This window comes from Scyliorhinus torazame, chromosome 3 (genome assembly GCF_047496885.1).
Source record: "Scyliorhinus torazame isolate Kashiwa2021f chromosome 3, sScyTor2.1, whole genome shotgun sequence".
Classification (NCBI taxonomy): domain Eukaryota; kingdom Metazoa; phylum Chordata; class Chondrichthyes; order Carcharhiniformes; family Scyliorhinidae; genus Scyliorhinus; species Scyliorhinus torazame.
The window spans coordinates 111,754,811-111,781,114 of NC_092709.1; the positions used below are offsets into that span (position 1 = coordinate 111,754,811).

Genomic DNA, 26,304 nt, shown 5'->3' on the forward strand with positions numbered 1-26,304 from the left:
GGCTTGTTGAATGTAAAGTCAAGCTAAACTGTGCTTCTGTTCTCACCCAAACTGCAGACATTTAATTTTGTGTGGAACACCCATACGAGTGATAAACTGATATGAATTTCAATCTGGAAGAGTAGGAGTCAAAGCTGGGAATGACCGGGGATGTGGACGACTGCCAATACCAACTCGGGGGAACTGTACTCCAGCATAGTAATGTCAGGAAAGATGGAAGAAAATCTGGAGATCATCTTGCCGTTAGTCTCATCACAGTTAATATTAGGGAAGTAAATGAGAGGGGAAGAATTTATAGGAGGTGAACTACAGTTGCCCTCAGTTGAGATGTCCTCTTCACTGACGACAAATAGAAAATATGTGGAAGAATAGAGGGGAGGAAATGATTTAAATTAATTCTAGCTGGGCTGATCTCTAACTAGTTTCATCAAAATCGCAGGTCAGTAACCCTGGTTGCCTATTCTCCCACTCCTTCTATGCCCTCCCTGGCGAGATTCTCCACTCCCACGCAGGCTGAGAGGATCGCCTGGGCCGGCAAAATTTCTCGGGACACCGGTCCGACGCCCTCCCGCGATTCTCCCAAGCGGCGGGAACGGCCCGGTCGCGTTCCGCAGGCCGGAGAATCGCTGGAGACACCCAAAATGGCGATTCTCCGACACCCCCGCTATTCTCAGGCCCAGATGGGCCGAGCGGCCAGGCCAAAACGGCGGGTTCCCCCCGGCGCCGTCCACACCTGGTCGCTGCCGTCGTGAACGCTGGGGGGGCGGCCTGCGGGGGGGGGGGGGAGCGAGGGGGGAGGGGGGGAGCGAGGGGGGATCCTGCACCGGGGGGTAGCTCAAATGGTGTCTGGCCCGCGATCGGTGCTCACCGATCGTCGGGCCGTCCTCTCTGAAGGAGGACCTCCTTCCTTCCATGGCCCCGCAAGATCCGTCCCCCATCTTCTTGCGGGGCGGACTTAGAGAGGTCGGCAACCACGCATGCGCGGATGACACCCGTTATGCGGCACCGGCCGCGTCACTTATGCGGCGCCGCCTTTACGTGGGCGACAAGGCCTGGCGCGTGTAGATGACGCGGCCCCGATCCTGGCCCATTGTCATGGCCTGAATCGGTCGGGATCGGGGCCATTTCGCGCCGTCGTGAACCTCGACGGCGTTCACGACGGCGCGGGAGTGGAGAATCCTGCCCCCTGCCTTTGGTATTAGAGACAAAGGAAAAATTGGAATTCTACCAATAAACCTATCAGAAGTCCAATTTAAAAAAATGTTCCATAATTCAGTGCATGCATCATTTCTAAGGATTTGTTTTTCTTCCTGAGCGAAAGTGTCAGTGCTCCATCTAGTGGCCCAGCTGAAAATGATCATTGTCAGTTTAGGACTGGCTGGTGAGGCACACAGAAGCTATGGCTGAGTTCAAACTGAGTGTGTGATTGGTCCATTGCTGGAATAACTACCACTTCATGTTCATTTTAGGTTCCTTTCATTTGCAGAATACTAAACAGTTTTATGTACTAAATGGAAAATGCAAACATAAGTAACAGGTTAATGTGAAAGCTGCATAAATTTATTCTGTTCAGACTGCATTCTGATTTTGCACCTATATAATTGGGGGTTAAGTTAACTTTTGCCATCACAGAATCATAAACCCAAAAAGTGACTGAAAATGTCGAAGTATGAAAGACATTGAATAATGAAAACACGAATAACACCCCTCGAGTTGCTAAAACAGGCCAGGCATAACATAACAAACTTGAGTATGTTTCTTCAATTATATGCATGAATATTTCTGTTTAGACACCGAGTCCCTCTTCAGAATCTTAGACCACTTACACAGGTCTCTCGGGGCACAAGCTGGAACAGAGTTCAAGGGAAAAGAACGAAGAAGCTGATGAATGTTGGCTCTGGTAAAGATTTTTCTTTTAAAGTAATTTTTTGATTATAATGGAAGAAGAGATGAATAGTTCAGAATATGGCAGTAACAAAACAATGTTTAAAACTATTTCTACAAACTGAGATTTATTAAATAAAAGAAAATTACTGCGGATGCTGGAATCTGAAACCAAAAGAGAAAATGCTGGGAAATCCCAGCAGATCTGGCAGCATCTGTAAGGAGAGAAAAGAGCTAACGTTTCGAATACAGGTGACCCTTTGTCAAAGCTGTCGAATACAGATGCAAATGGTGGTATGTAATTTCTGATATCTCCCCTGAACATCCAAGTATGCCAAAAACAAATATTGGTAGTTGATTCATATCCTACAGTCAGAACCAAAATAGCGTTTAAAGAATTAAGCATTTCTCTTTATAGAAGCTGACTTCAAGGGAGTGAAGAATTCCAGCAGCTTTGTAAATAAACCAAGCCGATTGCAATCAAGCCTACCACCCCGTCTGCAGCAAACAATGGGAACCAGGCAGCAGAGCTCTACACAGCAGACCCCAGGTCAACCACCCAAAAAATCTTCAACAGAGTATGTCGGACGAGATGAAGACTTTCCACAACTCTCAAAGTAAGTTATTTTTCTGGCTGCACAAGTTTAACGATATTTCTGGAGTTAACAAGGAGGGTTGATGAGGCTGGTATATTTGATGTAATCTATATGGATTTTAGCAAGACTTTTGATACAGTCCCACATGACTGACTCATCATGAAAAGTAATGGCCCATGGGGTCCAAGATAAAATGACAAGTTAGATCCCAAATTAATTCAGAGGCAGAAAGCAAAGGGTAATGGCCGGTGGATGTTTTTATGACTGGAAGACTGTTTACAATGGGATCTACAGGGCTCAGTATCAGACTCCTTGTTTTTTGTGGTGTATGTCAGTGATTTGAACTTGAGTGCAAGGGTACAATTAAGAAGTTTGCAAAGAATGGACTTTGTGGTTATTAACAAAAAATAAAGCTGTGGACTGTGGAAAGATAGTGATGGACTAATTAGGTGGGCAGAACAATGGCAAATAGAGTTCAATCCAGAAGTGTGGGGTGACCCATTTAAGGATGGTGAACAAGGCAAAGGAATGATTTATAAATGGTAGGACACTGACAGGTATAGATTAACAGAGGACAGAGTAACCGTAGCGTGTACATCCATAGATCCCTGAAGGTAGATAAGATGGCCATAAAGGTATACAGGCTGCTTGCCTTTATTAGCTGAGACACTGAATGGAAGAGCTGGGGAATTGTGCTGGAACTGTATAAAGCATGAGTTAGGCTGGAGTACAGCATGTAGCTCTGGAAAGGAATTGGAAAGATGTGATTGCACTAGAGAGGGTAGAACATAGAACATTACAGCGCAGTACAGGCCCTTCGGCCCTCGATGTTGCGCCGACCTGTGAAACCACTCTAAAGCCCATCTACACTATTCCCTTATCGTCCATATGTCTATCCAATGACCATTTGAATGCCCTTAGTGTTGGCGAATCCACTACTGTTGCAGGCAGGGCATTCCACGCCCTTACTACTCTCTGAGTAAAGAACCTACCTCTGACATCTGTCTTATATCTATCCCCCTTCAATTTAAAACTATGTCCCCTCGTGCTAGACATCACCATCCGAGGAAAAAGGCTCTCGCTGTCCACCCTATCTAATCCTCTGATCATCTTGTATGCCTCAATTAAGTCACCTCTTAACCTTCTTCTCTCTAACGAAAACAGCCTCAAGTCCCTCAGCCTTTCCTCAGAAGATCTTCCATTCATACCAGGCAACATTCTGGTAAATCTCCTCTCCACACTTTCCAATGCTTCCACATCCTTCCTATAATGCGGCGACCAGAATTGCACGCAGTACTCCAAATGCGGCCGCACCAGAGTTTTGTACAGCTGCAACATGACCTCATGGCTCCGAAACTCAATCCCTCTATCAATAAAGCTAACACACCGTACGCCTTCTTAACAACCCTCTCAACCTGGGTGGCAACTTTCAGGGAACTATGTACATGGACACCAAGATCTCTGTGCTCATCCACACTGCCAAGAATCTTTCCATTTGCCCAGTACTCTGTCTTCCTGTTATTCCTTCCAAAATGAATCACCTCACACTTTTCTGCATTAAACTCCATTTGCCACCTCTCAGCCCTGCTCTGCAGCTTATTTATGTCCCTCTGTAACTTGTAACATCCTTCTGCACTGTCCACAGAGGTGATTTACAAGGATGCTGCCTGACTGAAGATATTGAGGGAAGATTGGATAAGCTAGAGTTTTATTTGGAACAGATAGGGCTGTGTGTATAATATTGAGGGGTCCAGATAAAATATATAGGAACGCCTTTTCCCCTTGGTTGAGGTGCCTGCTACCAGGGGACTTGAGGGGATTTGAAGAGAAGTCTTTTTCACCCAGATGGTGTTGGGGATCTGGAACTCATTGCCTAAAAGGATGGTAGAAGCCCTCATGACAAGTACTTGGATATGCACTTGAAATGTCATAGCCAACAAGGGTATGGACCAAGAGCTGAAAAGTAGGATTTGGCTGGATAGCTTTGGGGCAGATATGATGGGCCGAATGATGACCTTCCATGCTATAAATTTCTATGATTCATTGGGATGATGTCAAAGGGCTAAAACATGTTTTTGGATTTATTTTTTGTTGGTCTGATCATCTTTCCCTCTCCCCATGACCTCCATCCTTGCTAATAAGAACATAGGAACATAATTAGGCTATTCGCCCATCGAGTCTGCTTCGCCATTCAAACATGGCTGATATGTTTCTCATCCCCATTCTCCTGCCTTCTCATAACCCCTGATCCCCTCATTAACCAAGAACCTATCTATCTCTGTCTTAAAGACACTCAGTGATTTTGCCTCCACAGCCTTCTGTGGCAAAGAGTTCCACAGCTAACAAAGTTAATTTCCTTGCCTTGTTATTTCCCCTCCAGTTTGATTTCCCTCTTTTGAAGGGGCTGATTCCTGCTGGGAAATGATTCCGCAAATACGATCTACATTGCTTTATCTTTATGGCTATTGCTCATGTGTGAGTCTAAGCAATGTGGACTAGCAAAAGCCTTATAATGGGATATTTAACCTGAACCTAACACTGTCACATGGAATCTCTGGATAGTAATCAGGAGCAGAAAACTTGGCTGATATTTTTTCTCTTCAATCCAGCCCAGGTACAACTTTTAGCAGCCACTTATGACCATCGTGCTGGCACTGTGGCGAATCTATCTGCAATATTTACATCTAATTTAACAGAGTTTCCCCAAAGATGTCAAATGCCCCCCCCCCCCCCCCCCCCCCCCCCCCCCAAATTTTAGATGGAGATTTTTCTCTTCCATCGAGTGCTGTTTCCGACTTCCAATGGGACTGAGAGGCTGAGGATCCAGTGGTAGAGAGGGAAAGGGAGGCGGGGGAAAGGGGAGGTGTAGTTACGGAGGGGACTGGAGTGGAGCTGCAGGAGTGGGAGTGTTTTAACACTCTTGATTTAAAGGAATGTGCTCATGATCAGGCTCTGCTTGGAGTTGCCCCAAACACATCAACATAAAAAGAATTATAACTGCTGGATAATCAACCCACCTTCCCGAATGACAGACCCTGACAATAGTGTCGGCTCATTTTAGGCGCACTTCAACTTCTGGATTACGTTTAAGTGGGTGCCTTGAAGTTGCGTTTCTGTTGCGGCCCTCAATAATGGCAAACTTCTTAGTGTTTGTCGTTATTCAGATCACAAGATCCAAACCAATACAGCTGGTAGTTTGTGAGTTAGTGCCAGAAAAATTGGTATGAAAGCTACTGGATGAATTTATCTGGTAATATCCTTCGAGGAAGGGAAACTTAACACCACTACCTGGTCAAGCCTGCACATTACTCGTTCATTAAGATTAGTCTCTCAATTAACTACTCGGTTACATCGTGAAAACGCTTACCACCAGAAGGACTATGGCAAACCACCAACACCCTATCAAGTCAATTAGGAATAAAGTGTAAATATGACCGTAACTGTATCTCCCAGATCCTGAAAATAAAAATGACTGAGATGAACTTGAATATTCTCAATAGTGGAACAACACTCCAACAAAAAATCTTGTCTTACATATTTGACTTCGATTCTTCCTGTTTTTCCTTCAGACCCTGTAGAGAGATAGAGTTGGATTTAAGCTATGGTGGAGGGCTAGAGCATGGAAAATACAGCCAAAGTAATGGGAGATGCGAACTGAGAATTTAATCTTTCTCAGTATGGTGTCATTTACCTCTTTGAACATAGATTACATAGAATTTACAGTGCAGAAGGAGGCCCATCGAGTCTGCACCGACTCTTGGAAAGAGCACCCTACCCAAGTCCACACCTCCACCCTATCCCCATAACCCAGTAACCCCACCCAGCACTAAGGGCAATTTTGGACACTGAGGGCAATTTAGCATGGCCAATCCACCTAACCTGCACATCTTTGGACTGTGGGAGGAAACCGGAGCACCCGGAGGAAACCCATGCAGACATGGGGAGAACATGCAGACTCCACACAGACAGTGACCCAGCGGGGAATCGAACCTGGGACCCTGGAGCTGTGAAGCAATTGTGCTAACCACCATGCTACCGTGCTGAACAGTTTGGCATCTGCTTTGTTTATGCAGTTGAATTTACTCATGGGCAATATTCAGGGGTTATGACCCTCAAACCCATTTACAGTTCATCCTCCACTGTTCAATTAATTAAATTGAAGGCCTAATGATCCGTGATGCAGGTTTGAATACTTGTCGAAGTACAGTTCCTGATTTTCTACAATATGCCTTTTGGAAAGGTTTCCATGAATAAGATGACTATAAGACATAGGAGCAGAATTAGGCCACTCAGCCCATCGAGTCTGCTCCGCCATTCAATCATGGCTGATATTTTCTCATCACCATTCTCCTGCCTTCTCCCCTGGATTTTGCAGCTTGCAGCCAACCTTGAAGCAAAATGGGAACTTGCCTAATATGATGGTCATAATGTTATAATAACATCAGAAACTCGGAGCACAAGTAGGCCATTCGGACCTTCGATACTCTCCATTCAATAAGATCATGGCTGATTCAATTTTAGCCTTAACTCAACTTTCCAGTCTGTCCCCCATAACCCTTGCCTTGATCAAAAATCTAAACTCAACCTCTAATATAGTCAATAACCAAGCAACACCATTCACTGACAATCATCTGGTGGACTGAAAATTTCACTTTCAAGGAGAGAGCATTCTCTCATGGTGTGGACCTCTGCATATGCTCCAAAACAGATGGAAAGGACAGATCATGTGGTGCCGAAACCACATCCACAGAACCTTTCAAAACTAAGCTGCTGCATCTGCCATCTTAAAACGTCATTGGAACAAAAGATAAATTTTAGCAGAATCATTTAAAATCATACTTAAATGTAAGACAACTGTATTAAAATATCACTAAAACATCTCAAAAATTAAATTGATTTTAGACTCTGATTCCTCCCACAGTTGTTTGAAAATTGCAATACCTTCCAGTATCCAGTATCATTGGCTTGGTTTTTTAAAATTATTCTCAGTGATTCTGGAGGCTCTTACCTCCCAGAAATAGCAGTCCTGAAACGTAGCAGCAATACTTTTAATAGTGGGCAATTAATCTAAATTCTTGTTATTGTTATATTCTTTATTGTCACAAGTCGGCTTGCATTAACATTGCAATGAAGTTACAGTGAAAATCCTCTGGTCGTCACATTCTGGCGCCTGTTCGGGTACACGGAGGGAGAATTCAGAATGTCCAATTCACCTAACAGCATGTTTCCCGGGACTTGTGGGAGGAAACCGGAGCACACAGAGGAAACCCACACAGACACGTGGAGAACGTGCAGACTCCGCACAGACAATGACCCAAGCCGGGAATTGAACCTGGAACCCTGGTGCTGTGAAGCAACAGTGCTAACCACTGTGCTACTGTGCCGCCCATGGGCCGGTGTCATTTGGAGACAAAGAGCTGGATTTTATGCTCCCTGCCAGCGGATTTGAAGGCGTGGGAGGTTGATAAAATCCTGCAGATGGCCTTCTTGCTGCTTATCTGCCCACTACTGACTATCTGAAACTCTATGAGGAGATGGGGAGGTGTCGGACAGGCAGCATTCTTGCCCTTGATCTTATTGCAACCCTAAGTGGTTATTTAATGGCCAATTAAATGTCACCGGTATTTGACCCACGAGGGGGGAGTCCCATGCCATGTAGGTACCCTGGCAGTTTAACTGCATGGGGTGGGCCAGGCAAGAATGTCCTACGTTGTGCGTTACCAGGGACCATCAGAGGCAATGCCCACCCCCAGGTTGTCACCCCATTAACTGCCCCAGTGCCACCTGGAACCTGCCCCCCCTCGCTGAGATTCCCCATGTTGGACTTTTCTGAGGTCCTTGACATGGTGGAACTGCCAGCAGTCCTGTACGTGACCCTGCCCCTGGCTAGTGTTGCTGGGATTGCAGAACTGTGACTATCCAATTAACCACCATCTCCCGAAGGTGGGACCTCGCTTCGAGAAAGGCGGAAGTCTTGCTTTAAAGCAATTAATGCTGCTTCTGGCGTTAAATGCTGTGGGACAGCTGTTGTGAGCATGCCACCCACCCCACACTACCCTCGACCTTTTAGCCGGGTGTGTGTGGGGAGCACAATACCTCGTAAAATCTAGACCACTGTCATAAAAGCACAGACGGAAGTCATTCAGCACATCGGGTCTGTGTTCGCTCTCTGTAGAGAGGTTGATGCAGCCCTATTCTTCTGTTCTATTGTTTTGCTCTGCTCTGCAGGTTGATTACTTTAGAGTCCCTGTTCAATTTCCTATTGAAATAATTCATTGCATCATCTTCCACCACCCTGACTGCCAGCAAGTTTCAGCTCATCACCACTCACTGCTAAAAAATGCTTCTGTATCTTTTGCCCAAGACCTCCCAACTGTGCCTGCTAGTCGTTATACAATCAGCTAATGAAAAAGGAAAGAATGACATGTATATGGTGCTTCTCCCAACCAGTGGCCATCTCAAAGCACTTTACAGCCTATGGAGTACCTTTTGAAGCGCAGTTGCTATTGTAATGCAGGGAACATGACAGCCAACATGCGCACAGCATACTCTCACAAACAGCCATCTACAATGACTAGATCATTTGTTTTTTGTAAGGTTGATAGAAGGAAAGATTTGGTCAGGATAACTGGGCTAACATCTTCAAAATAGTGCCATCGGAAACTTTTTCAAATTAAATGGTATGCTGGACTTCATACTGACAAGATTTGAGTATAGGAATAGAGCTGCTTTACTGCAATTATTTTGGGCTTTGGTGAGGCTGCACCTGGAGTATTGTGTGCAGTTTTGGTGTCCTTATCTGAGGAAGGATGTTCTTGCACTGGAGGGGGTGCAGCAAAAGATTACCAGGTTGATTCCCGAGATGGCGGGACTGTCATCTGAGGAGAGACCAAGTCGGTTAGGTTTATATTCATTGGAGTTTAGAAGAGTGAGAGGGGATCTCTTAGAAACGTATAAAATTATAACAGGATTGGACAGGGTAAATTCAGAAAGAATGTTCCCAATGGTGGGTGAGTCCAGAACTAGGAGTCATAGTTTGAGGTTAAGGGGTAACCCTTGTAGGACTGAGGTGAGGAGAAATTTCTTCATCCAGAGAGTGGTGAATCTGTGGAATTCGCGACCACAGAAAGTAGTTGACGCCAAAATGTTGTTTGATTCCAAGAAGGAATTAGATATAGCTCTTAGGGGCTAACGGAATCAAGAGATATGGGGGGGAAAGCGGGATCAGGGTATTGAATTTGATGATCAGCCATGATTATTGTGAAAGGCAGAGCAGGCTCAAAGGGCATAATGGTCTACTCCTTCTATTTTCTATGTATCCACCTGAGCAAGTAGCTGGGGCTTTGGTTTAACATCTCATCCAGGATGATGCCTCTAACATCTAAGATGCCTCTAAGTGCAGTTTTTCCTCAGTATTGCACTGGAATCCATAGAATCCGTACAGTGCAGAAGGACGCCATTCGGCCCATTAAGTCTGTACCGACCCTCCAAAAGTGCCGTGCTCTCTACCTAGGCGCACTCCCCTGCCCTATTCCTGTAACTCCACACATAGATTATGGCCAATCCACTTAACCTGCACATCGATGGACTGTGGGAGGAAACCGGAGTACTCGGAAGAAACTCATGCAGACACTGCATGTGTATTGGAACCAGCTTTTCTTTGTCTGTTTTATACAAATTGTAAACATTTGAGGTCCTAACGCTGATCCCTGTAGAACACCACTCAGTAAATCTTGCCAACCTGAAAAAGACCCATTTATGTCTACTCTTTGTTTCCTGTTAGCTAGCCAATCTTCTTTCCATGCCAATATATTACCCCCTACACCATGGGCCTTTATTTTCTAAAATAACCTCTGATGTGGCACTTTAGCATGTGCTTTCTGGAAATCGAAGTACAGCAATTCACCGGTTATCCACAGTACATGTCAATTCCTCAAAGAGCTCCAATAATTTGGTTAAACATAATTTCCCTTTCACAAAACTCTGTTGACTCTGCCTGATTACTGTAAACTAATCCAAATGCTCTGCGCTTCTTTAATAATGGCTTTTAGCATTTTCCCTATGACAGATGTTAAGCTAACTGCCCTGTAGTTTCCTGCTGTGTGTCTCCTTCCCTTTTTGAATAATGGAGTTACATTTGCCACCTTGGGAGTTTTGTAAAATGAAAATGCATGCATCAACTATCTCACTAGCCACTTTTTTTAAACTGGAGGGTAAACTCCATCAGGACCCGGGCATCTTTCAGCCCGCAGCTCCAACAATTTACCCGGTACCACTTCTCTGGTGATTATAATTTTCTCGAGTTCCTCCCTCCCTTCCGTTTCCTGCTTGATAGGTGCAGTATCTGGTGTCACGAACAGCACTGAACAGTGTGCAACCATCAGCGAATATCCCCACTGCTGATCTTACGATGGCAGGGAGGTCATTGATGAAGCAGATGAAGGTGGTTGAGCCTAAGATACCGATGACTACCCTGAGGAACTCTTGGGACTGAGATGTTGACCTCCAAAATCTACTGCCATCTTCCTTTTGTGTTAGGCATGACTCCAACCAGTGGAGAGTTTTCCCCCTGATTCCCATCAACTCCAGTTTTGCTACAGTTTCTTGTTGCACACTATGTCCAAAATTGCCTTAATGCCGAGTGCCTCATCTCAAGTTCAGCTCTTTTGTCCATGTTTTAACCAAGGCTGTATTGAGGTCAGGAACTGGGTGGAACCCAAACTGAGCACCAGTGAGCAGGTTATTGTTATGTAAATGCTTGATAGCACTATTGATGACATCTTCCATCACTAGGCTTATGTTTGGGAGTAAACTGGAACGGTAATTGACCCGGTTGGATTTGTCCTGCTTTTTTCGGACAGGACATACCTGGTCAATTTTCCATATTCGGGTAGATTCTTTGCCAATAAGATTAAGATCATCAGATCAGCTGGGCCATCAACTTGCCTCTCTTCCCTAGCCCAATGGGACAGAAGTTCCTCAGGATCCCCTCTGCTTTGCCCTTTCTCTAGTTTATCCTTCATCTGGTCTCTTGCCTTCTCCGAGCTTATCTTGTATAAGAGACCCACCGTCTACCTGTTTAATCTATTTACACTAACCGCTTACCACACAACGTCCCTCACCTGATTCCATGTATATCTATCCAGGTTGTGGCCTGAAAGTCACCTGCAGTCACTTCTCTCCCTGCTCTTGCACTGTTACCTCTGGAGTCTCTAAAAGTCTATCCTGGGTCCCCCCCTGTTTCTCATCAGCATACTGTTTCTTGGCGCCATCACCCAGAAACACAATGTACTTTTTTTTTAAAAATCGTTCATGGGATGTGGGCATCGCGGGCAAGGTCAGCAGTTGTTGCTTGTCCCTAATTGCCCTCGAACTAAATGGCATTTTAAGAGTCAGCCACATTACAATGGATCTGGAGTCACATGTAGGCCAGACCAGGTAAGGATGGCAGATTTCCTTCCCTGAAGGATATTAGCGAACCAGATGGGTTTTTACAACAATTGACGATGATTTCATGGTCATCATTAGACTTTTAATTCTATATTTTTATTGAATTCAAATTTCACTATCTGATGTGGCAGGATTCGAAACAGGTTCTCCAGCGCATTAGTCTGGGTGTCTGGATCACTAGTCTAGTGACAGTACCACTACGCCACCGCCTCCTCTATTCCACGTGTACAGAGACAACATCCATCGCTACCATATTGCCACCTCTCTCAATTAACCACTCCCTCTGATTTGTCCTGCTAATGGTGTCACAAGCAGTCGTGGAGAAGCTGAAATTAAGTATTTGTACCTTGACACCAACTCTGTCCCTTAACCGGTGACTCCTGCGCTCTCCAGGCCACTGAGGCTGAATATGCCCATTCACAACCTTGGTGTCGTATTTGACTCTGAGGTGAGCTTCTGACCCCATATCTGCTTCAATCCCAAGATTGCCTAATACCACTTTCCTAACATAGTTCGTCTCAGCTCCGACTTCAGCTCATCTGTGACTGAAATCCTCATCCATGTTTTTGTGATCGTAAATGCTGTTGACTGTCCTGGAATTTCCAACCTCCATAAACTTCAGCTTATCCCAAACTCTGCTGCTCCTATCCAGCTTGTGTTAATTCCTACTCACCCATCACTCTTGTGCTTAATGACTTATTTTGGTTTCTGGTCAGGCAACACCTTGATTTTAAAATCCATAAACCTATTCATTACCTCACCCCTTCTGCAGCCTTCCTACCACATCTTCTCCGAGGTGTCCAGCTCTCCCAATTCTGGTGTCTTGGTCTGTGATTTGAATCACTTCATATTGGTGCCCTTGTTTCAGCTACCTTTGTTCCTAGTTCTAGAATATCTATTCTCCTCAAGACCTCTGTTGTCTCCAACTTGAACTCGTCCTTTGAGATGCTCTGAAATCCAAACTTTGACCATCTGCCCTAATTTCTTCTTATATGGCTTGGTGTCAAATTTTGTTTGATAATGCTCCTATGAAGATTCTACAGGGTGCTTAACTGTGTTAATGTACCATATAAATGCACTTTGTTGTTGATTTTCTATTCTACTTTTTTGAATGTAATAGTGTAAATCATTTGTCCTTGAGCTTCTGAGTAAATAAGGACTGCATATAATAAGAATACTTTGTATGAGTTGAAGCCAGTTACAGATTTTTAAGTTCAGTCTTTTAAAATGTCGCTACAATTTGTTGAGCTTTCCCTGAATAATTGTATTCAATTGATTCAATTTCAATTGAGCAGTTTGTTAGTTACTTGTTGCTGTGTCTGCTGAGAGTACTGTATTGTGTTTGTGCTTTGACACAGTTCTGCCTGATATGTTTTTCTTTTTGCCTGCTGCTAAGCTGTTTTCTTGATTATTTTGTTCCTGTGTTCTGAAAAAACCAAGTCTGACTATGCTAAATAATGATTTTTCTTTGAGGTATTGCTTTAACTGTATGTCATTTATAGAAAATATGACCGAAGCTTGGAATCTGACTGCACAAATGTGGAATGTAAACACCTCACTCCTTCAGTGAAGGCTGAACCAGAGATTATTGAAGTTCAAACACCACCTAAAATGCATCTGGGGGTCGAGCAATCCCTTTCTACACCTCAAGTGAGTATGATGCTGCTTTATTTCATTTTGCATCACTGGGATTTCAGCATGTCTAGATTATGGACAATTGAATCATAAGCAGAGAAAACAGCATAATGACAGATTCTGTCCTTCCAAGGCTTGACGACAGCATCTTATTAGTGGTGAATACCACTCATGTTGCTATTGCATAGTAGCAGCTTGAAACAGCAGTTGCTCAGAAGTATATTGGTGAATCATTGAAACATTGTTTTTCTACATGTATTGGTACTAATAACTCAATAGCACCACTGCAAAATCAGTATGTAATATTACAATCCGGTTAGGGACCAGTATCATTTTGTTTAAAGTAGACAGTGGTGAAATCCTGGTTACCCACTCAGAGAATAAAGCCACAAAATTCCAAGGTTTTAAACAGACAAGACAAAATCTAGTACGCAAAGTCAGAAAAATAAGGAGATAAGGATCTACTTCGATTCTGCAAAGATCAAATGAGACTGCGAGCTCCTTTGTTTAAACTGGTTTATTCATTCAGGCATATGCAAGAGAACTCATACCCATCCAAGATGGAACACTGGTTCCCTGAAAAACTACAAAACCATCAGTTTAATACTATTATTCAGATAGTGATATTTTTAATTTTCACCAAACATGAAGTTACACAGTGATGCTCTGTGTCTCATCGTAATTATCTCTAGAAGACTAGATTACTTCATTATGTTCCAAGTGAGTACATGTGATTATATTACCAAATCACTGTCAATACTACGTTGTCCAATCACTACTAAGGGACCTATGGTTAGTCCCACCCATTCCTCTGTCTTGCTGTTCAAATTTCACTTATCTTTATACCTGATTAACATTCAGAATTAACATAAATGTGAATTGGCAGGCAAACTGAGGCTGAACACACCACACTGCGCATTAAATGGCAAATGCGACCAAGGCAGATCCCGTGGATTTCTCAGCAAACCACCCAGATGTTAGTGACCACTGTGAATCACAAAATCTTTTTTTTTTAATAAACATTTTATTGAGGTACTTTTTGGTATTATAACAACAACACAATAAACAATGTACATGAAACTATAAACATAGTGCGAAAGCCGTCTCCCTCTCTTACAGGTCCCACCTTTATTAACTCTAAGCTAAACTACCCCCCCCCCCCCCCCCCCCCCCGCCCCTCCCCTCCCCTCCTCTGTACTAGCCTCTGGCTTTCCTCAAAAGCTGCTCTGACTAAAACTGCCTGAACAATTGCTCACTTCCCTATGGTTCAATTTCTTGATCATGGCTAGTAATTAAAGAAATACTTCACAGTCTACAGGGATAGTCATTCCGCTAAGGCACAAAAGCCAAAGAGAAAGGTAAATCAGCCTTGTTTAAGATTGAATTAGACCAGAGGAAGTGGCTCAGAAGAATTCCAGAAAAGTGGTAAGCCTGATGATTGGGAGCAATTTCGAACCCAGTGTGATGAACCAAGAAAGGAAAAAGAAAATATGAATGTATGCTAGTGAACATATAGGCAGATGGTGAAATCTTCTTTAGATATGTGAAAATATTAGCCCGGATAAATGTGGGTACATTACAGGTGGGGACAGGAGAATTTATAGTGGAGAACAAGAAAATGGCAGTGAAAGTAAACAGTTATCTTGTGTCTGTCTTCACAGAAGAAAATACAGTGCCCAAAGATGTGCAGGTTAGGTGGGGTTACAGGAATAGGGCGGGGGAGTGTTGTGTTAAGCACGTAAGATAACACGAGCTGCAACTGGATGCAGCTTTACCTGAGAGATACTCCACACCTTGAAGTTAGTTCAATATGATTTATTGAACCTGTCACACAGTTAGCTCAATTCTCTGAGTTTAACTCTGCTAACCTAGTGTGATTAATCTGTCTGACTGAAGCAGACTAGCTCTTAGCCACGTGCTGTAAGAGTTAGATGATATGTACACCCTGACTCATACTATAGATGTCACCAGTGGAAAGAGACGGAGTGTGAATACCTCGTGCCTTTTATTGTGGGAAACCACCCCCAAGTGTTCTGCATGCTGATTGGTTATGTCCTGTTCTCTGTATTCATTTGCTGCCTGTTTGTATCTCATTATGTGCACGTCTGCCTGTCATGACAGGGAGTGGCCTAGGTAGGGTGCTCTTGGTAGGGTTGGTGCAAACTCGATGGTCTTTTCTGCACTGTAGGGATTCTGTAGATCTCCCCAAAATACTAGGCGACAAAGGGACTGGTGAAACTGAGGAACTAAAAGAAATTAGTACTACTAAAGAGGAAGTACCTGAAAACTTAACTGCATTGAAGTTGACAAATCCCCTGGACCAAGTAGGCTTCATCCCAGAGTGTTGATGGGGGTGGCTAGAGAGATAGTGGCTGCATTAGTGGTTGTCTTTCAGAATTCTGTAGATTCTGGAAAGGTTCCCATGGACTGGAACATAGCAAAGACAACCCCCAGTCAGTAGTATCTAGAATCTACAGCGCAGAAGGAAGTAATTTGGCCCATTGACACTGCGCCGATCCTCCAAAAGAGCACTCTACCTAGGCCCAGTCCCGCGCTCCATCCCTGTAATCCCAGGCATTGATCATGGCCAGTCCACCTAAACAGCTCATCTTTGGACTGTGGGAGGAAACCGGAGCACCCAGAGGAAACCCACGCAGATACTGGGAGAACGTGCAGACTCCGCACATACAATCACTAAAGACTGGAATCAAACCTGGGTTCCTGGCGCTGTGAGGCAGCAGTGCTAACCAACATGCCACCCAAATAGGGAACAGTTGCAATCCATTAATATTGTAATATGTAATATTTGGACATTTAGAAATGAATGGTAAAATGGAGCGGAGTCGACATGGATTTATGAAAGGGAACTCCTGATGGACCAACTTGTTGTAATTTTCCGAGGACATTACTTGTATTTCGAATTGATAAAGAAAACCAGTGGATGTGGTGGATCTGGATTTTCAGAAGGCTTTTGATAAGGATCTACACAGGAGATTAGTAAATAAAATTAGAACTCATAGGATTGGGAGAAATGTACTAATGTGGACTGTGGACGGTTAATGGACAGAAGGCAGTGATTGGAACAAAAATGATCATTCTCCGGATGACAGGCTGTTACATGTGGGGTATTGAAAAGATATATAAATGATTAGGACATGGAGGCCAATTGCAGTATTGACAAAATTACTGAAGTTACCAAACTGGATGGGAATGTAAGTTGTGAGGAGGTTGCAAGGAGGCTTCAGCAGGACAGTCTCAGTGAATGGACTCAAACATAGAATACAATCTGAATAAGTGAAATTATTCATTTGAATAGAAAAAACAGAAAGGCAGAATATTTCTTAAATTGTGAGAAGTTGGGAAGTGTGGTTCTCCAAAGGGACCTGGGCGTCCTTCTTCATGAGTCACTAAAAGTTAGCATGTAGGTGCAGCAAGGCGATTAGGAAGACAAATGGGTGGAATTCTTTGTCAGCTGACGGCGGAATCGGGAAATTGGGTCGAGAATCGGTTTTGACAAATTGTGGTGGGCGCAGTTTCATACCGGAATTACCGACGGCGATGTTCGCTTGTGCTTTTAAAAATCTGGTAACTGTGGCTGATGAGGGAGAGGGAGGAGGTAGGACACGGAGAGGGGCGACCGTGGGCTGCCAGGCTGACGGTACCGCTCACAGCAGGGACAGGCGGCAGGACTTGAGGCCCCTACGGTACTGGTGGGGCCATTGGGGGTCATGCGGGGGCCGGGGCCGCGGTGCCAACCCGGGCCACCGTGTAGCCCGTGGCTGTCAAGGTGACGGTCACCATGAAATTTTATGTCACGGGGTCTTTCCAGGTGCCAAGTGGGGTCTTGTCTGGAATCTCCGGGCTTGGTGCACAGGTGCATCAGCGTCGGCTCGGCGGCCCTCTATGCCCAGTCAGCACAATACATCCATTTCAATAAGGACCAGTCCCATCAGGATACCCGGGCAGCGGGTTTCGCCGCCATTGCATTCCGAGTGGTGGCGGCTGGGCAGCCTCCTTCCCAGGCTGGGGTACAGGGTCACCCGTCTCTCCTCCCTGGCGCCTAGCAGGGTCTTGAGCTCGGCGTCCGTATAACGGGGCGCCACTCCTCACTGCCATCTTGTTGGCTGGGATGGTGTATGTGCGGAGTGTAGTGTGTGTATGCTGCCATACAACGACCATTCAAAGTATTTAGTGAGTGCACTTCACACAGCTTTCTTAAAGGAATAAATTGCCTAGTGAGAAAGAGGATCTCCAGTAATGCTCTCACCATTCAATACAGTTTTGGGTTTAGGAGTTTTTTTCCCTTTAATTGTTCATGCGATGTGAGAATCGCTGGCTGGGCCAGCATTTATTGCCGATCCCTCGGGGAATGTAAGAGTCAACCACATTGCTGTGGGTCTGGAGTCACATGTAGGCCAGACCAGGTAAGAATGATAAGTTTCCTTCCCTTAAGGACGTTAGTGAACCAGATGGGTTTTTACTATAATTGACAATGGTTTCATGGTTATCATTAGACTTTTAATTCCAGATTTTTATTGAATTCAAATTCCACCATCTGCCCGTGATTCGAACCCAGGCCCCAGAGCATTTCCCTGGGACTCTGGATTACTAGTCCAGCGACGGTAGCATAGCGGTTAGCGCAATTGCTTCACAGCTCCAGGGTCCCAGGTTCGATTCCCGGCTGGGTCACTGTCTGTGCGGAGTCTGCACGTTCTCCCCGTGTGTGCGTGGGTTTCCTCCGGGTGCTCCGGTTTCCTCCCACAGTCCAAAGATGTGCAGGTTAGGTGGATTGGCCATGCTAAATTGCCCTTAGTGTCCAAAATTGCCCTTAGCGTTGGTTGAGTGGGGTTACTGGGTTATGGGGATAGGGTGGTGTGGGATTGGGTAGGGTGCTTTTTCCAAGAGCCGGTGCAGACTCGATGGGCCGAATGGCCTCCTTCTGCACTGTAAATTCTATGAAATTCTATGAAATATGACTACACCACTGTCTCCCTCAGACTGAGAAAGAAGAAGAACAGAAGTAGATCCTTGGGAGCTACGAATCATTAGTGCTTTTAGTCTGCTTGTTCCAGTAAACATTTCAAAATGTGAATTTTGTTACATCATCCATTCAGCTTTTGACTGAGTAAAATTATTGGCCTCTAAGGGGCTCCTAATGTATTTATGAGAGGTCGTAAAGTTCAGAAGATATCACCATGCTTGCAACCATTCAACCATTTCTGATGCACTACAACCACTAGTTTGTGAGCAAAAAAGTAAAAATGAATAGATTGCATGAATTATATATATATATATATATATATATAAAAGTTAAAACAATTTCATCTGAATTTCTGTCTTCAAGAATCCATTGGATATGCCCCCTTACACTACAACCCAAATGGATCCTGTCCTTCAGTCAGATCTGAAGATGTCACAACTTCCTTCCTCAGCAGCATCGATGACTCCACCGGTGCTTTCAGTACATCCACCTGAGCCAATCACTTGTCAATCAGCAGGTAAACTGTTAAATCATAACCTGTAATTCCAAATTGAAATTGTCATTTTTATAGGTAATTATAGAATGTAAGAAGGAATTCAAATTACATCTAAAACACTGAATTAATTAGTTGTTAAAGGTCATCCAACTTTGAAAATTCACCTCCTTCAGAAAAGATTCCAAGATTTATTTTTGGAGCATTTCCGATGTACCGTACAGGTATCAGTACTAAGAAAATTGTTTTGTATCCCTTTACACCGCAAGCAGGCTGGAATTATTTCTAGTGTATTAAGAATTTAATGTATAAACCTGGAACACATTTTATAATGATGGGATTTTAATGACCGTGGATTAATCCACTTAAGTACAGATTTTAAAAATGCTAGTATTTCTTGTAACAAAATGGGTGATATTTTTGTACATTTCTAAAGCTGATCGTTACTTAAATTAATAAAGCCATAGAGATTTTGTTTTTATAACCAGATAGTTGGGAGCCAAATGCTGGGTTGCTTATTAACGAACACTTGTCTTCTGAAATGAACAAGTTGAAGAATTCAGGAATATAATTCACAGTTTCATTGTGATGTTATGGCATCACTCTTTTATTTTTAAGAAAGAATATTGAAGATAGCTTCTTCTGTTTCACAGAGAGTTTACCGCAGACGGCCATTTCATCTGCATCTCTGTCATCTTCAGTGATGACCAGTCCAACAATGTCACAGGCTCAAGTGACCTCTGCATTCATTACCCCACTTTGTGCTCCTGTGCATGGCGTTAACCTCCCACCAATGCCTCCACCTCAGATTCCAAGTTCTTATGATGATCTGTTGTATCCTGGGTTTGCTGTGAATGAAAAGGGAGAGTACCTCACCAGTGCACCTGTGTATTCGTACAACAAAAGCGGAGCTGATCTTCCAAATGGTAAATAGTATGAACTTTTAAAAACAGTATGCTAGCTTTTTTTTAACTTTGAACATCACTGGGAATTCCCCTGTTTTCCTGTACTGCTGCAGTTTACAAACATTGGTACTTTGGAATACAAATAACAGCAAATACTGTCAGATGCAAACCAATCATTGTCCCTTTCAACTCCTTTTAAATTATTCTCAATATTATTTGTTTTTATTTCACATTTGCAGCATTTACCACTTTTTTCATCTCTATTAGTGGTAATTTTTCCCAGCCGTGTATTGTTCTCTCTTGTCACTGCCTTTCCAAATTCATTTTATGTAAGACATGTAGAGCTAATGAATTTCTGTCTAACTTATTGAACCTAAGTGCCAGAGGTGAAAGGCATGTGTTGCCCTACTGCACCAACCAGTTACTCAAAAACAGAATAATCTAATCTGGAAAACACATTATACAAGGTGCAGTGGATTTTCCTGAATTCAGGATTATTCTACTAGTTAGATCTAATTAGCAGTATGGGGTATTATTAATCCGAGAAGAAAATATTAATTTTGTAAGCTTGTTTAATGAAGCATGAACATCAATCATCACTTTATCTCTTCGGAGCCTTACATATAATTCCAAACATAACCAGACAGGTCAAGACCCCTGGTTCACCTAGCCTTCACAATTGTGACACTGTGTATCACATTATATCTACTCGCCACTCCAACAGAAACCATGGGAGAAGGTGATAAACCCAATTGAAAACACAGGCTAATATAGGGATGGGTAAAACTAAAATTGGGAACTTCCTCCCCATCTGGGTGATAGGGAACAGTCCATGAGATCACTCTGGCCATGAAAGACCCAGATGTCCTCCCCAAGCAGAAATAGGTATGGCTCTTGCTTAAGAGAAATCAGTGAATTGACATCCATTGCACAACAGGGCAATCTGTTCCAAAGGTCCACTATTCTCTGGGGAAAGAGCCAGTTCGGACAACTAACCTCGATCTGCCCTAATACAACTCAAAAATTGTAAAACCCTTTCCTTCCTGACTTATGAACAAACATGTCAACTCTTTCAGCATTTTATAAACTTCAATCAGTTGTTCCCCAAGTCTTTTTCGCTTAGGTGTAGAGTTTGAGCTCTTTGAAGCTATCTTCATAACTAAAATGTTTTCTACTATTAATTAGTCTAGTGATCTTCCTTTGCAAACCTCAATGTCACCTATCATGCAAGGAGACCAAAACTGGACATATTTTGTGCAAGGACAAAATAGTACATTTATTTTCTGATCAATTTTCCTTTAAGTGCACCACAATGTTCTCTTTGCTGCTGCTATTCTTTGAACAGCATTGATCTTTTGAGATTTAGTCAATGGAATGACATGGTCACTTTCCCCTGACTGAGATCGATGGTTGTACAGCTCTCAATTTAAAGTATTTTTCTTTTGTTAAATTATAACTATTTTCAAATTGATTTAAAGAAGTATGTGATCAGTGAGAGATATACAGCAGCTATCAAATGGCTAAATAATTCCAAAAATTCACTACCTTATGTATGAAAACTTTTCACGTGTTGCTAATTAATTTTGAGTGTTTAATTGTATTCAGGAGATGGGCATGAACTGGGATTTATTCATGCTCTGTTATATAAGGGCTGACCAAAACTATGGTTGTTGGGTTTGGCGATGCTGCCTATCAGTACTGTGTCTCTGTAAATAAATGCTTGTAAGTGTGTAAAGATTAGGCGTCAGTTCTGTCCTTGACCACCTGGCTGTAGAATAGAATGTTCATCACAGTCCTAAATGGATGACCCCTTGTCCTGGGACTATCACCTCTAATTCTAAACTCTGCAGTAAGAGGAAAGAACCTTTCAGCATCTACCCTGTTGAGCCCTTGAATCATTTTCTATGTTTCAATGAGATCATCTTTCATTCTCCTAAACACCAGGAAATATATGTCCGTTATACTTGACTTTTCCTCACAGGACAGCTCTTTCATCCTAGTAATCAAATTAATGAACTTTTATATTTTATAATACTGCGGCCAAGTATCATCCACCATCTCTGCAGCCACCTTTTAAAAACCCTTGGATCTAGGTTAATGGGTCCAAGGGATTTGTCAGCTTTTAGTTCTTTCATTTTCCAGTACTACTTCTTTACTAATATGAACTACAATCGGATCTTCACTCCCATCAGACAATTCATTGTACGTTCTCTGTTCTCCTACTTTGATGGTAAATCCCAAATAATTATCTAACATCTCTGCCATTTTCTATTTCCTAATTTCTCCTGTCACTGCATCTAAGGGACCCATGCTCACTTTTGCTACTCTTTTTCTTTAAAATATAGTAAAAACTCTTAACAATCTTTTTATATTTCCGCCAGTTTACTGTCATATCGTAATCCTCTTTATCAATTTCTTCGTCATCTTTTGCTGATTTTTAAAACCTTCCTAATCCTTAACTTTACTTGTATTTTTGGCACCATTGTTACTTCTTTTAATCTATTACTTCTCTAGTTGGCTTTGGCTGTACCACCTCTCCATTGGAGCTTTTATTTCTTAAGGGAAGGAATAATTATTGACAATTCTGAGTTATTTCCTTGGATGTTTGCCATTGCTTAACTACTGTCATAATTTTCATATTTCTTAATCTCCCTCAGTCAATTTGCCTCTCTTATCTCTGTGAATGGCTTTATTTGAAGTTAGGACCCAAGTTTCAGACTTAATAATAGCACACTCAATATGAATATGAAATTCACCAGTTCTGATGAGAAGTCATTGACCTGAAATGTTAACTCTGTTTATCTCTCCTTTGGTGCTCCCTGACCTGTTCAGTATTTGTGTTTTTTGTTTCAATTTTATATTTAATTTAAAATGGCTTATTGACCGTAAACAACACCAGATCTAAAAAAAGCCTGTTCCCTGGTTACTTCCGTAGGATTGTTACATTATTGCATTTGTGATAACTGTGGGAAGGATAATGATTTTTGATGTTTTCTTGTCTCCTTTATTCAAATAGATAAAAGCATCCTACGCTTTTTCTACAATCTCGGTGTTAAGGTAAGCCAGTTTACCTGGAGTAGCTCTTTTTTTCAGTGTTTTAAAAGACCATTAACAGCAGGAAACTTGCCTGCTCTATTAATTTACATTATTGCACTTGGTTTTCTAAAACTATATTCTCATTTTAAACAGCTTGGTGACCATTGTAGCACGTGCACATTTTGCATGAAATGAATTGCTATTGTTACTGTTTTTATGGTATTAAAATGTTTGTGAAGGATTAACTTAAACCCAATTCTATAAATGTGAGGGTGCTTCTTCATGTTTTCTCAGAACTACACACTTCCTGTGCTCCTTGCCCCCCTCCATATTACTCCCATCCTAAGGATGGTAACTCTTATTAGGCTGCCACTGGTGCTGGCAGTCCTGCACTTCCTCCATGCAAGTGGCATTCCCTGACATTAAGTGTCAGCAGACTATTCAAACATGGTGAATGTCTCCTAAACCTGCCATTACCTGTCTGCATGTGTGCATTTTCAAATAATGGGTAACTGTATGAGCATAAGAAGCAGGATACCCTGCTGATTTCTTCCCTGTATTCCATCAGGAAATAGTGAAGCTAATTATAATATGTCAACACCCCCCCTCAATAAATCCCACCTGGGGTTCAATTAATGCTGTGCATTTAGTCATTGAACTATGAGCAAGATCGCCCTGAGGCAAATTTTGACATTTTTAAACACTCAAACAATTAGAAATTATTCATAAATGTATGCACAAAAATACCATACAAAAATTCTTATTGAATTATAAAAAAAACATTCCATTTGGTGGCTCTAAAAGAAGATATCAAATGCACCTAATCCAACTAGTTGCGGAGAACACAGAATGATTGGAAGCAGGAATTTGGTGCCGAGGGGGTAGGAAGTGCAACTTTTTCCCCCCTCCTATTGTGCAAGTTGAGGTAATGGGTATTTAGTAGCAGAGTGCAACTTAGTGTGTAGAAAAAGAAAAATTTACAACAGACTTGACATTTATTATAAATAATATAAATTTAGACTCAAATATGGTAGCATAGGTTACGTGTTTGGACTGCAATATGTGGGAGTTTGTGAACAGGGTGATGTCTTGAGTGAACACATCAGCAGTAGATGTCTTCAGCTCAAATCTATCCATTTCAGTTACTAAGTTGGAAACACTTTGACACTTAAGAGAAGGGAGCAGCATCTGGACAGTTTGTTCCAGATTTCAGACACGCTTCATAGAGCGGTACAGCTCAGAATGGTGTTGGTATAGTGCACTCTTGATAGTGTGCAGAGTAAGGGAACCCAGATGGGATAATGAGGAAGAACAGAAACTGATCCTATCCATACGCGCAATGTACTTGGTGTCCCTGTAAGTAAGTATTAGAAGGATAACCAGAATGTGGACTATGGAACCTTGGAACACAAGGCTGTCCAAAAGGACGAATGGGAGGAAGGGAAGCATAATGTAGTTGTAGGGGATTCACTTAACTAGAATTACTTCATTGTAATCAGAATGGAGAGTCACACACAATTTGCTTACCCAGTGCCAGGTTGATTGATACCTCAAACCAATGTGAAAGGACTTGGAGGGGGAGAATCCAGTCAATGTGGTCCATGTTGGGATCAACAACAGAGGAAAGAGTAGGCAAGAGGTCTTGTTTGGATAGTACTAGGATCTGGAAGCTAAATTAGAGGACTGGACCTCCAGGGTCTAATCTCTGGCACAGGGATAAATAGATAGTGAATTTAACATGTGACCAAAGGACTTATGGGAGTAAGAGAGATTCCATGTCATGGGACACAAATGCTGGAAAAGGAAGGAAATGTATTTTTGGGATGAGCCCCACCTGATACAGGCTGGGACATTGGTCCTGCTGGCCTGTGAACCAAAAGCAATTTGACTTTAAAGAAAGTCTTGGAAGTTGCTGCACCAGTGGAACCAGCCGCTAAAGAAGCACAGCATTTGAGTTCAAACACAAGATTTCACAAGATGTCAGCTGAAACGCAAACACAGACTCGTACTTGCCATAGGTATGCGAAGATCGGGCAATTAGCAGCAGACTGCTGGTGCAAAGATACCATGTACAGAAACTGTGGAAGAAAGGGCCACGTTGAACATGCATGTTGGACGACTAAACAAGCTTCGGGCAAGAGCTAAATGAAGCAACTGGCAAATCGAACAAAAGAAAAAGTGTTGATGTAGTAAAACAAGGTTGATAGAAAAGACTTGTTTCACAGTCTGAGGATGAGTTGTCATTGAATGTGCTAGTCATTGCTGGGGCTGCAAATAGATACTCGGTCACTCCACTGCTGGATGGACAGCTGATAAAGACGGAGGTGGACACTGGGGCAGCAGTGTAGCTGGTGCCAGAGACTGTCTACAAAGAAAAACTCTGACATATCCCTCAAACTGTGTTGAAAGCTACTCTGGAGAAGTGGTTCTGTTAGGGCTGTTGATGTAACAGTACAATTAAACGGACAGACCAAAGATTTGTCCTTATACATAGTCAAAGGAAATTATGCGGCACTAATGGGTTGAACCCGGTTAGAAAAGATCTGACTAAATTAGGCCAAAGTAAACCTAATGACTGATTCAGAAACAGGCTTTACCAAAATCCTGAATGAACACACTGTTGTTTTCAATGGTGAGCTGGGAAGTAAAAGGGACATCTCAGTGAAGTTGGAAAGAAGGGAGTTAAGGTCGGTATCCTATGCAATCCGACCAAAGGTAGAGGCGGATTTGGAACCATTGTTGAAGGCGGGAATCCTGGAGTTGGTCAACCTTAGTGAATAGGCTACCCCAGTGGTACCAGTTATTTTAAAAAAAAGACTGATCTGTACAGATTTGTGGTGACTTCAAAGTAATTATTAATCCTGTACTTTGTGCGGAACAATACCCTCTGTCCTTGATCGATGACCTGTTCGCTGGGTTGGCTGCAGGTCAACATTTAACAAGATTGCCGGGTGCGGCTATGCAGAGCTAGGTCGCATATTCGGCAGCTCCTGCTTGGAACGGACTTTTGGGCTCTTTTACAGGGCCCCCACGGCATTTGTTTGACATTTCCCGGTGTGGGAAGAAGGCTGCAATATTCCCCCGACAGTGTCCCCCAGGAAGGGTATGTCTCTGGGTTGCCAGACACGGCAGAAACAGTAAAACATTTGGCTGCAACTGCAGGATAAACAGGGCCTCTTCCAGCATGCAGGCGGGGGAAGGGCAAGCTTAAAGCTGCAAGCTGACCTGAGGGCCTGTATCAAAGGTGAATTCTAGCAGCAGAGGGAACAACTGTGAAAAGACCTCATCAAGGCCACTGAAGGGACTTCCGGTTGCGGTGATGCC

General features: G+C 43.0%; 1 protein-coding gene across 2 annotated transcripts in view; it reads left to right on the forward strand.

The window, feature by feature from the left end:
* The window catches only part of otud4 (OTU deubiquitinase 4), a 189,761-nt gene that overhangs the window by 133,131 nt on the left and 30,326 nt on the right, over positions 1-26,304 (forward strand). For both annotated transcript variants that reach the window (XM_072496128.1, XM_072496129.1), the window contains 6 exons: positions 1,791-1,900; positions 2,303-2,501; positions 13,433-13,580; positions 18,910-19,063; positions 19,693-19,965; positions 22,961-23,001. In XM_072496128.1, coding sequence (XP_072352229.1) covers positions 1,791-1,900; positions 2,303-2,501; positions 13,433-13,580; positions 18,910-19,063; positions 19,693-19,965; positions 22,961-23,001 — 925 coding nt within the window. The remainder of the gene's footprint in view (positions 1-1,790; positions 1,901-2,302; positions 2,502-13,432; positions 13,581-18,909; positions 19,064-19,692; positions 19,966-22,960; positions 23,002-26,304) is intronic.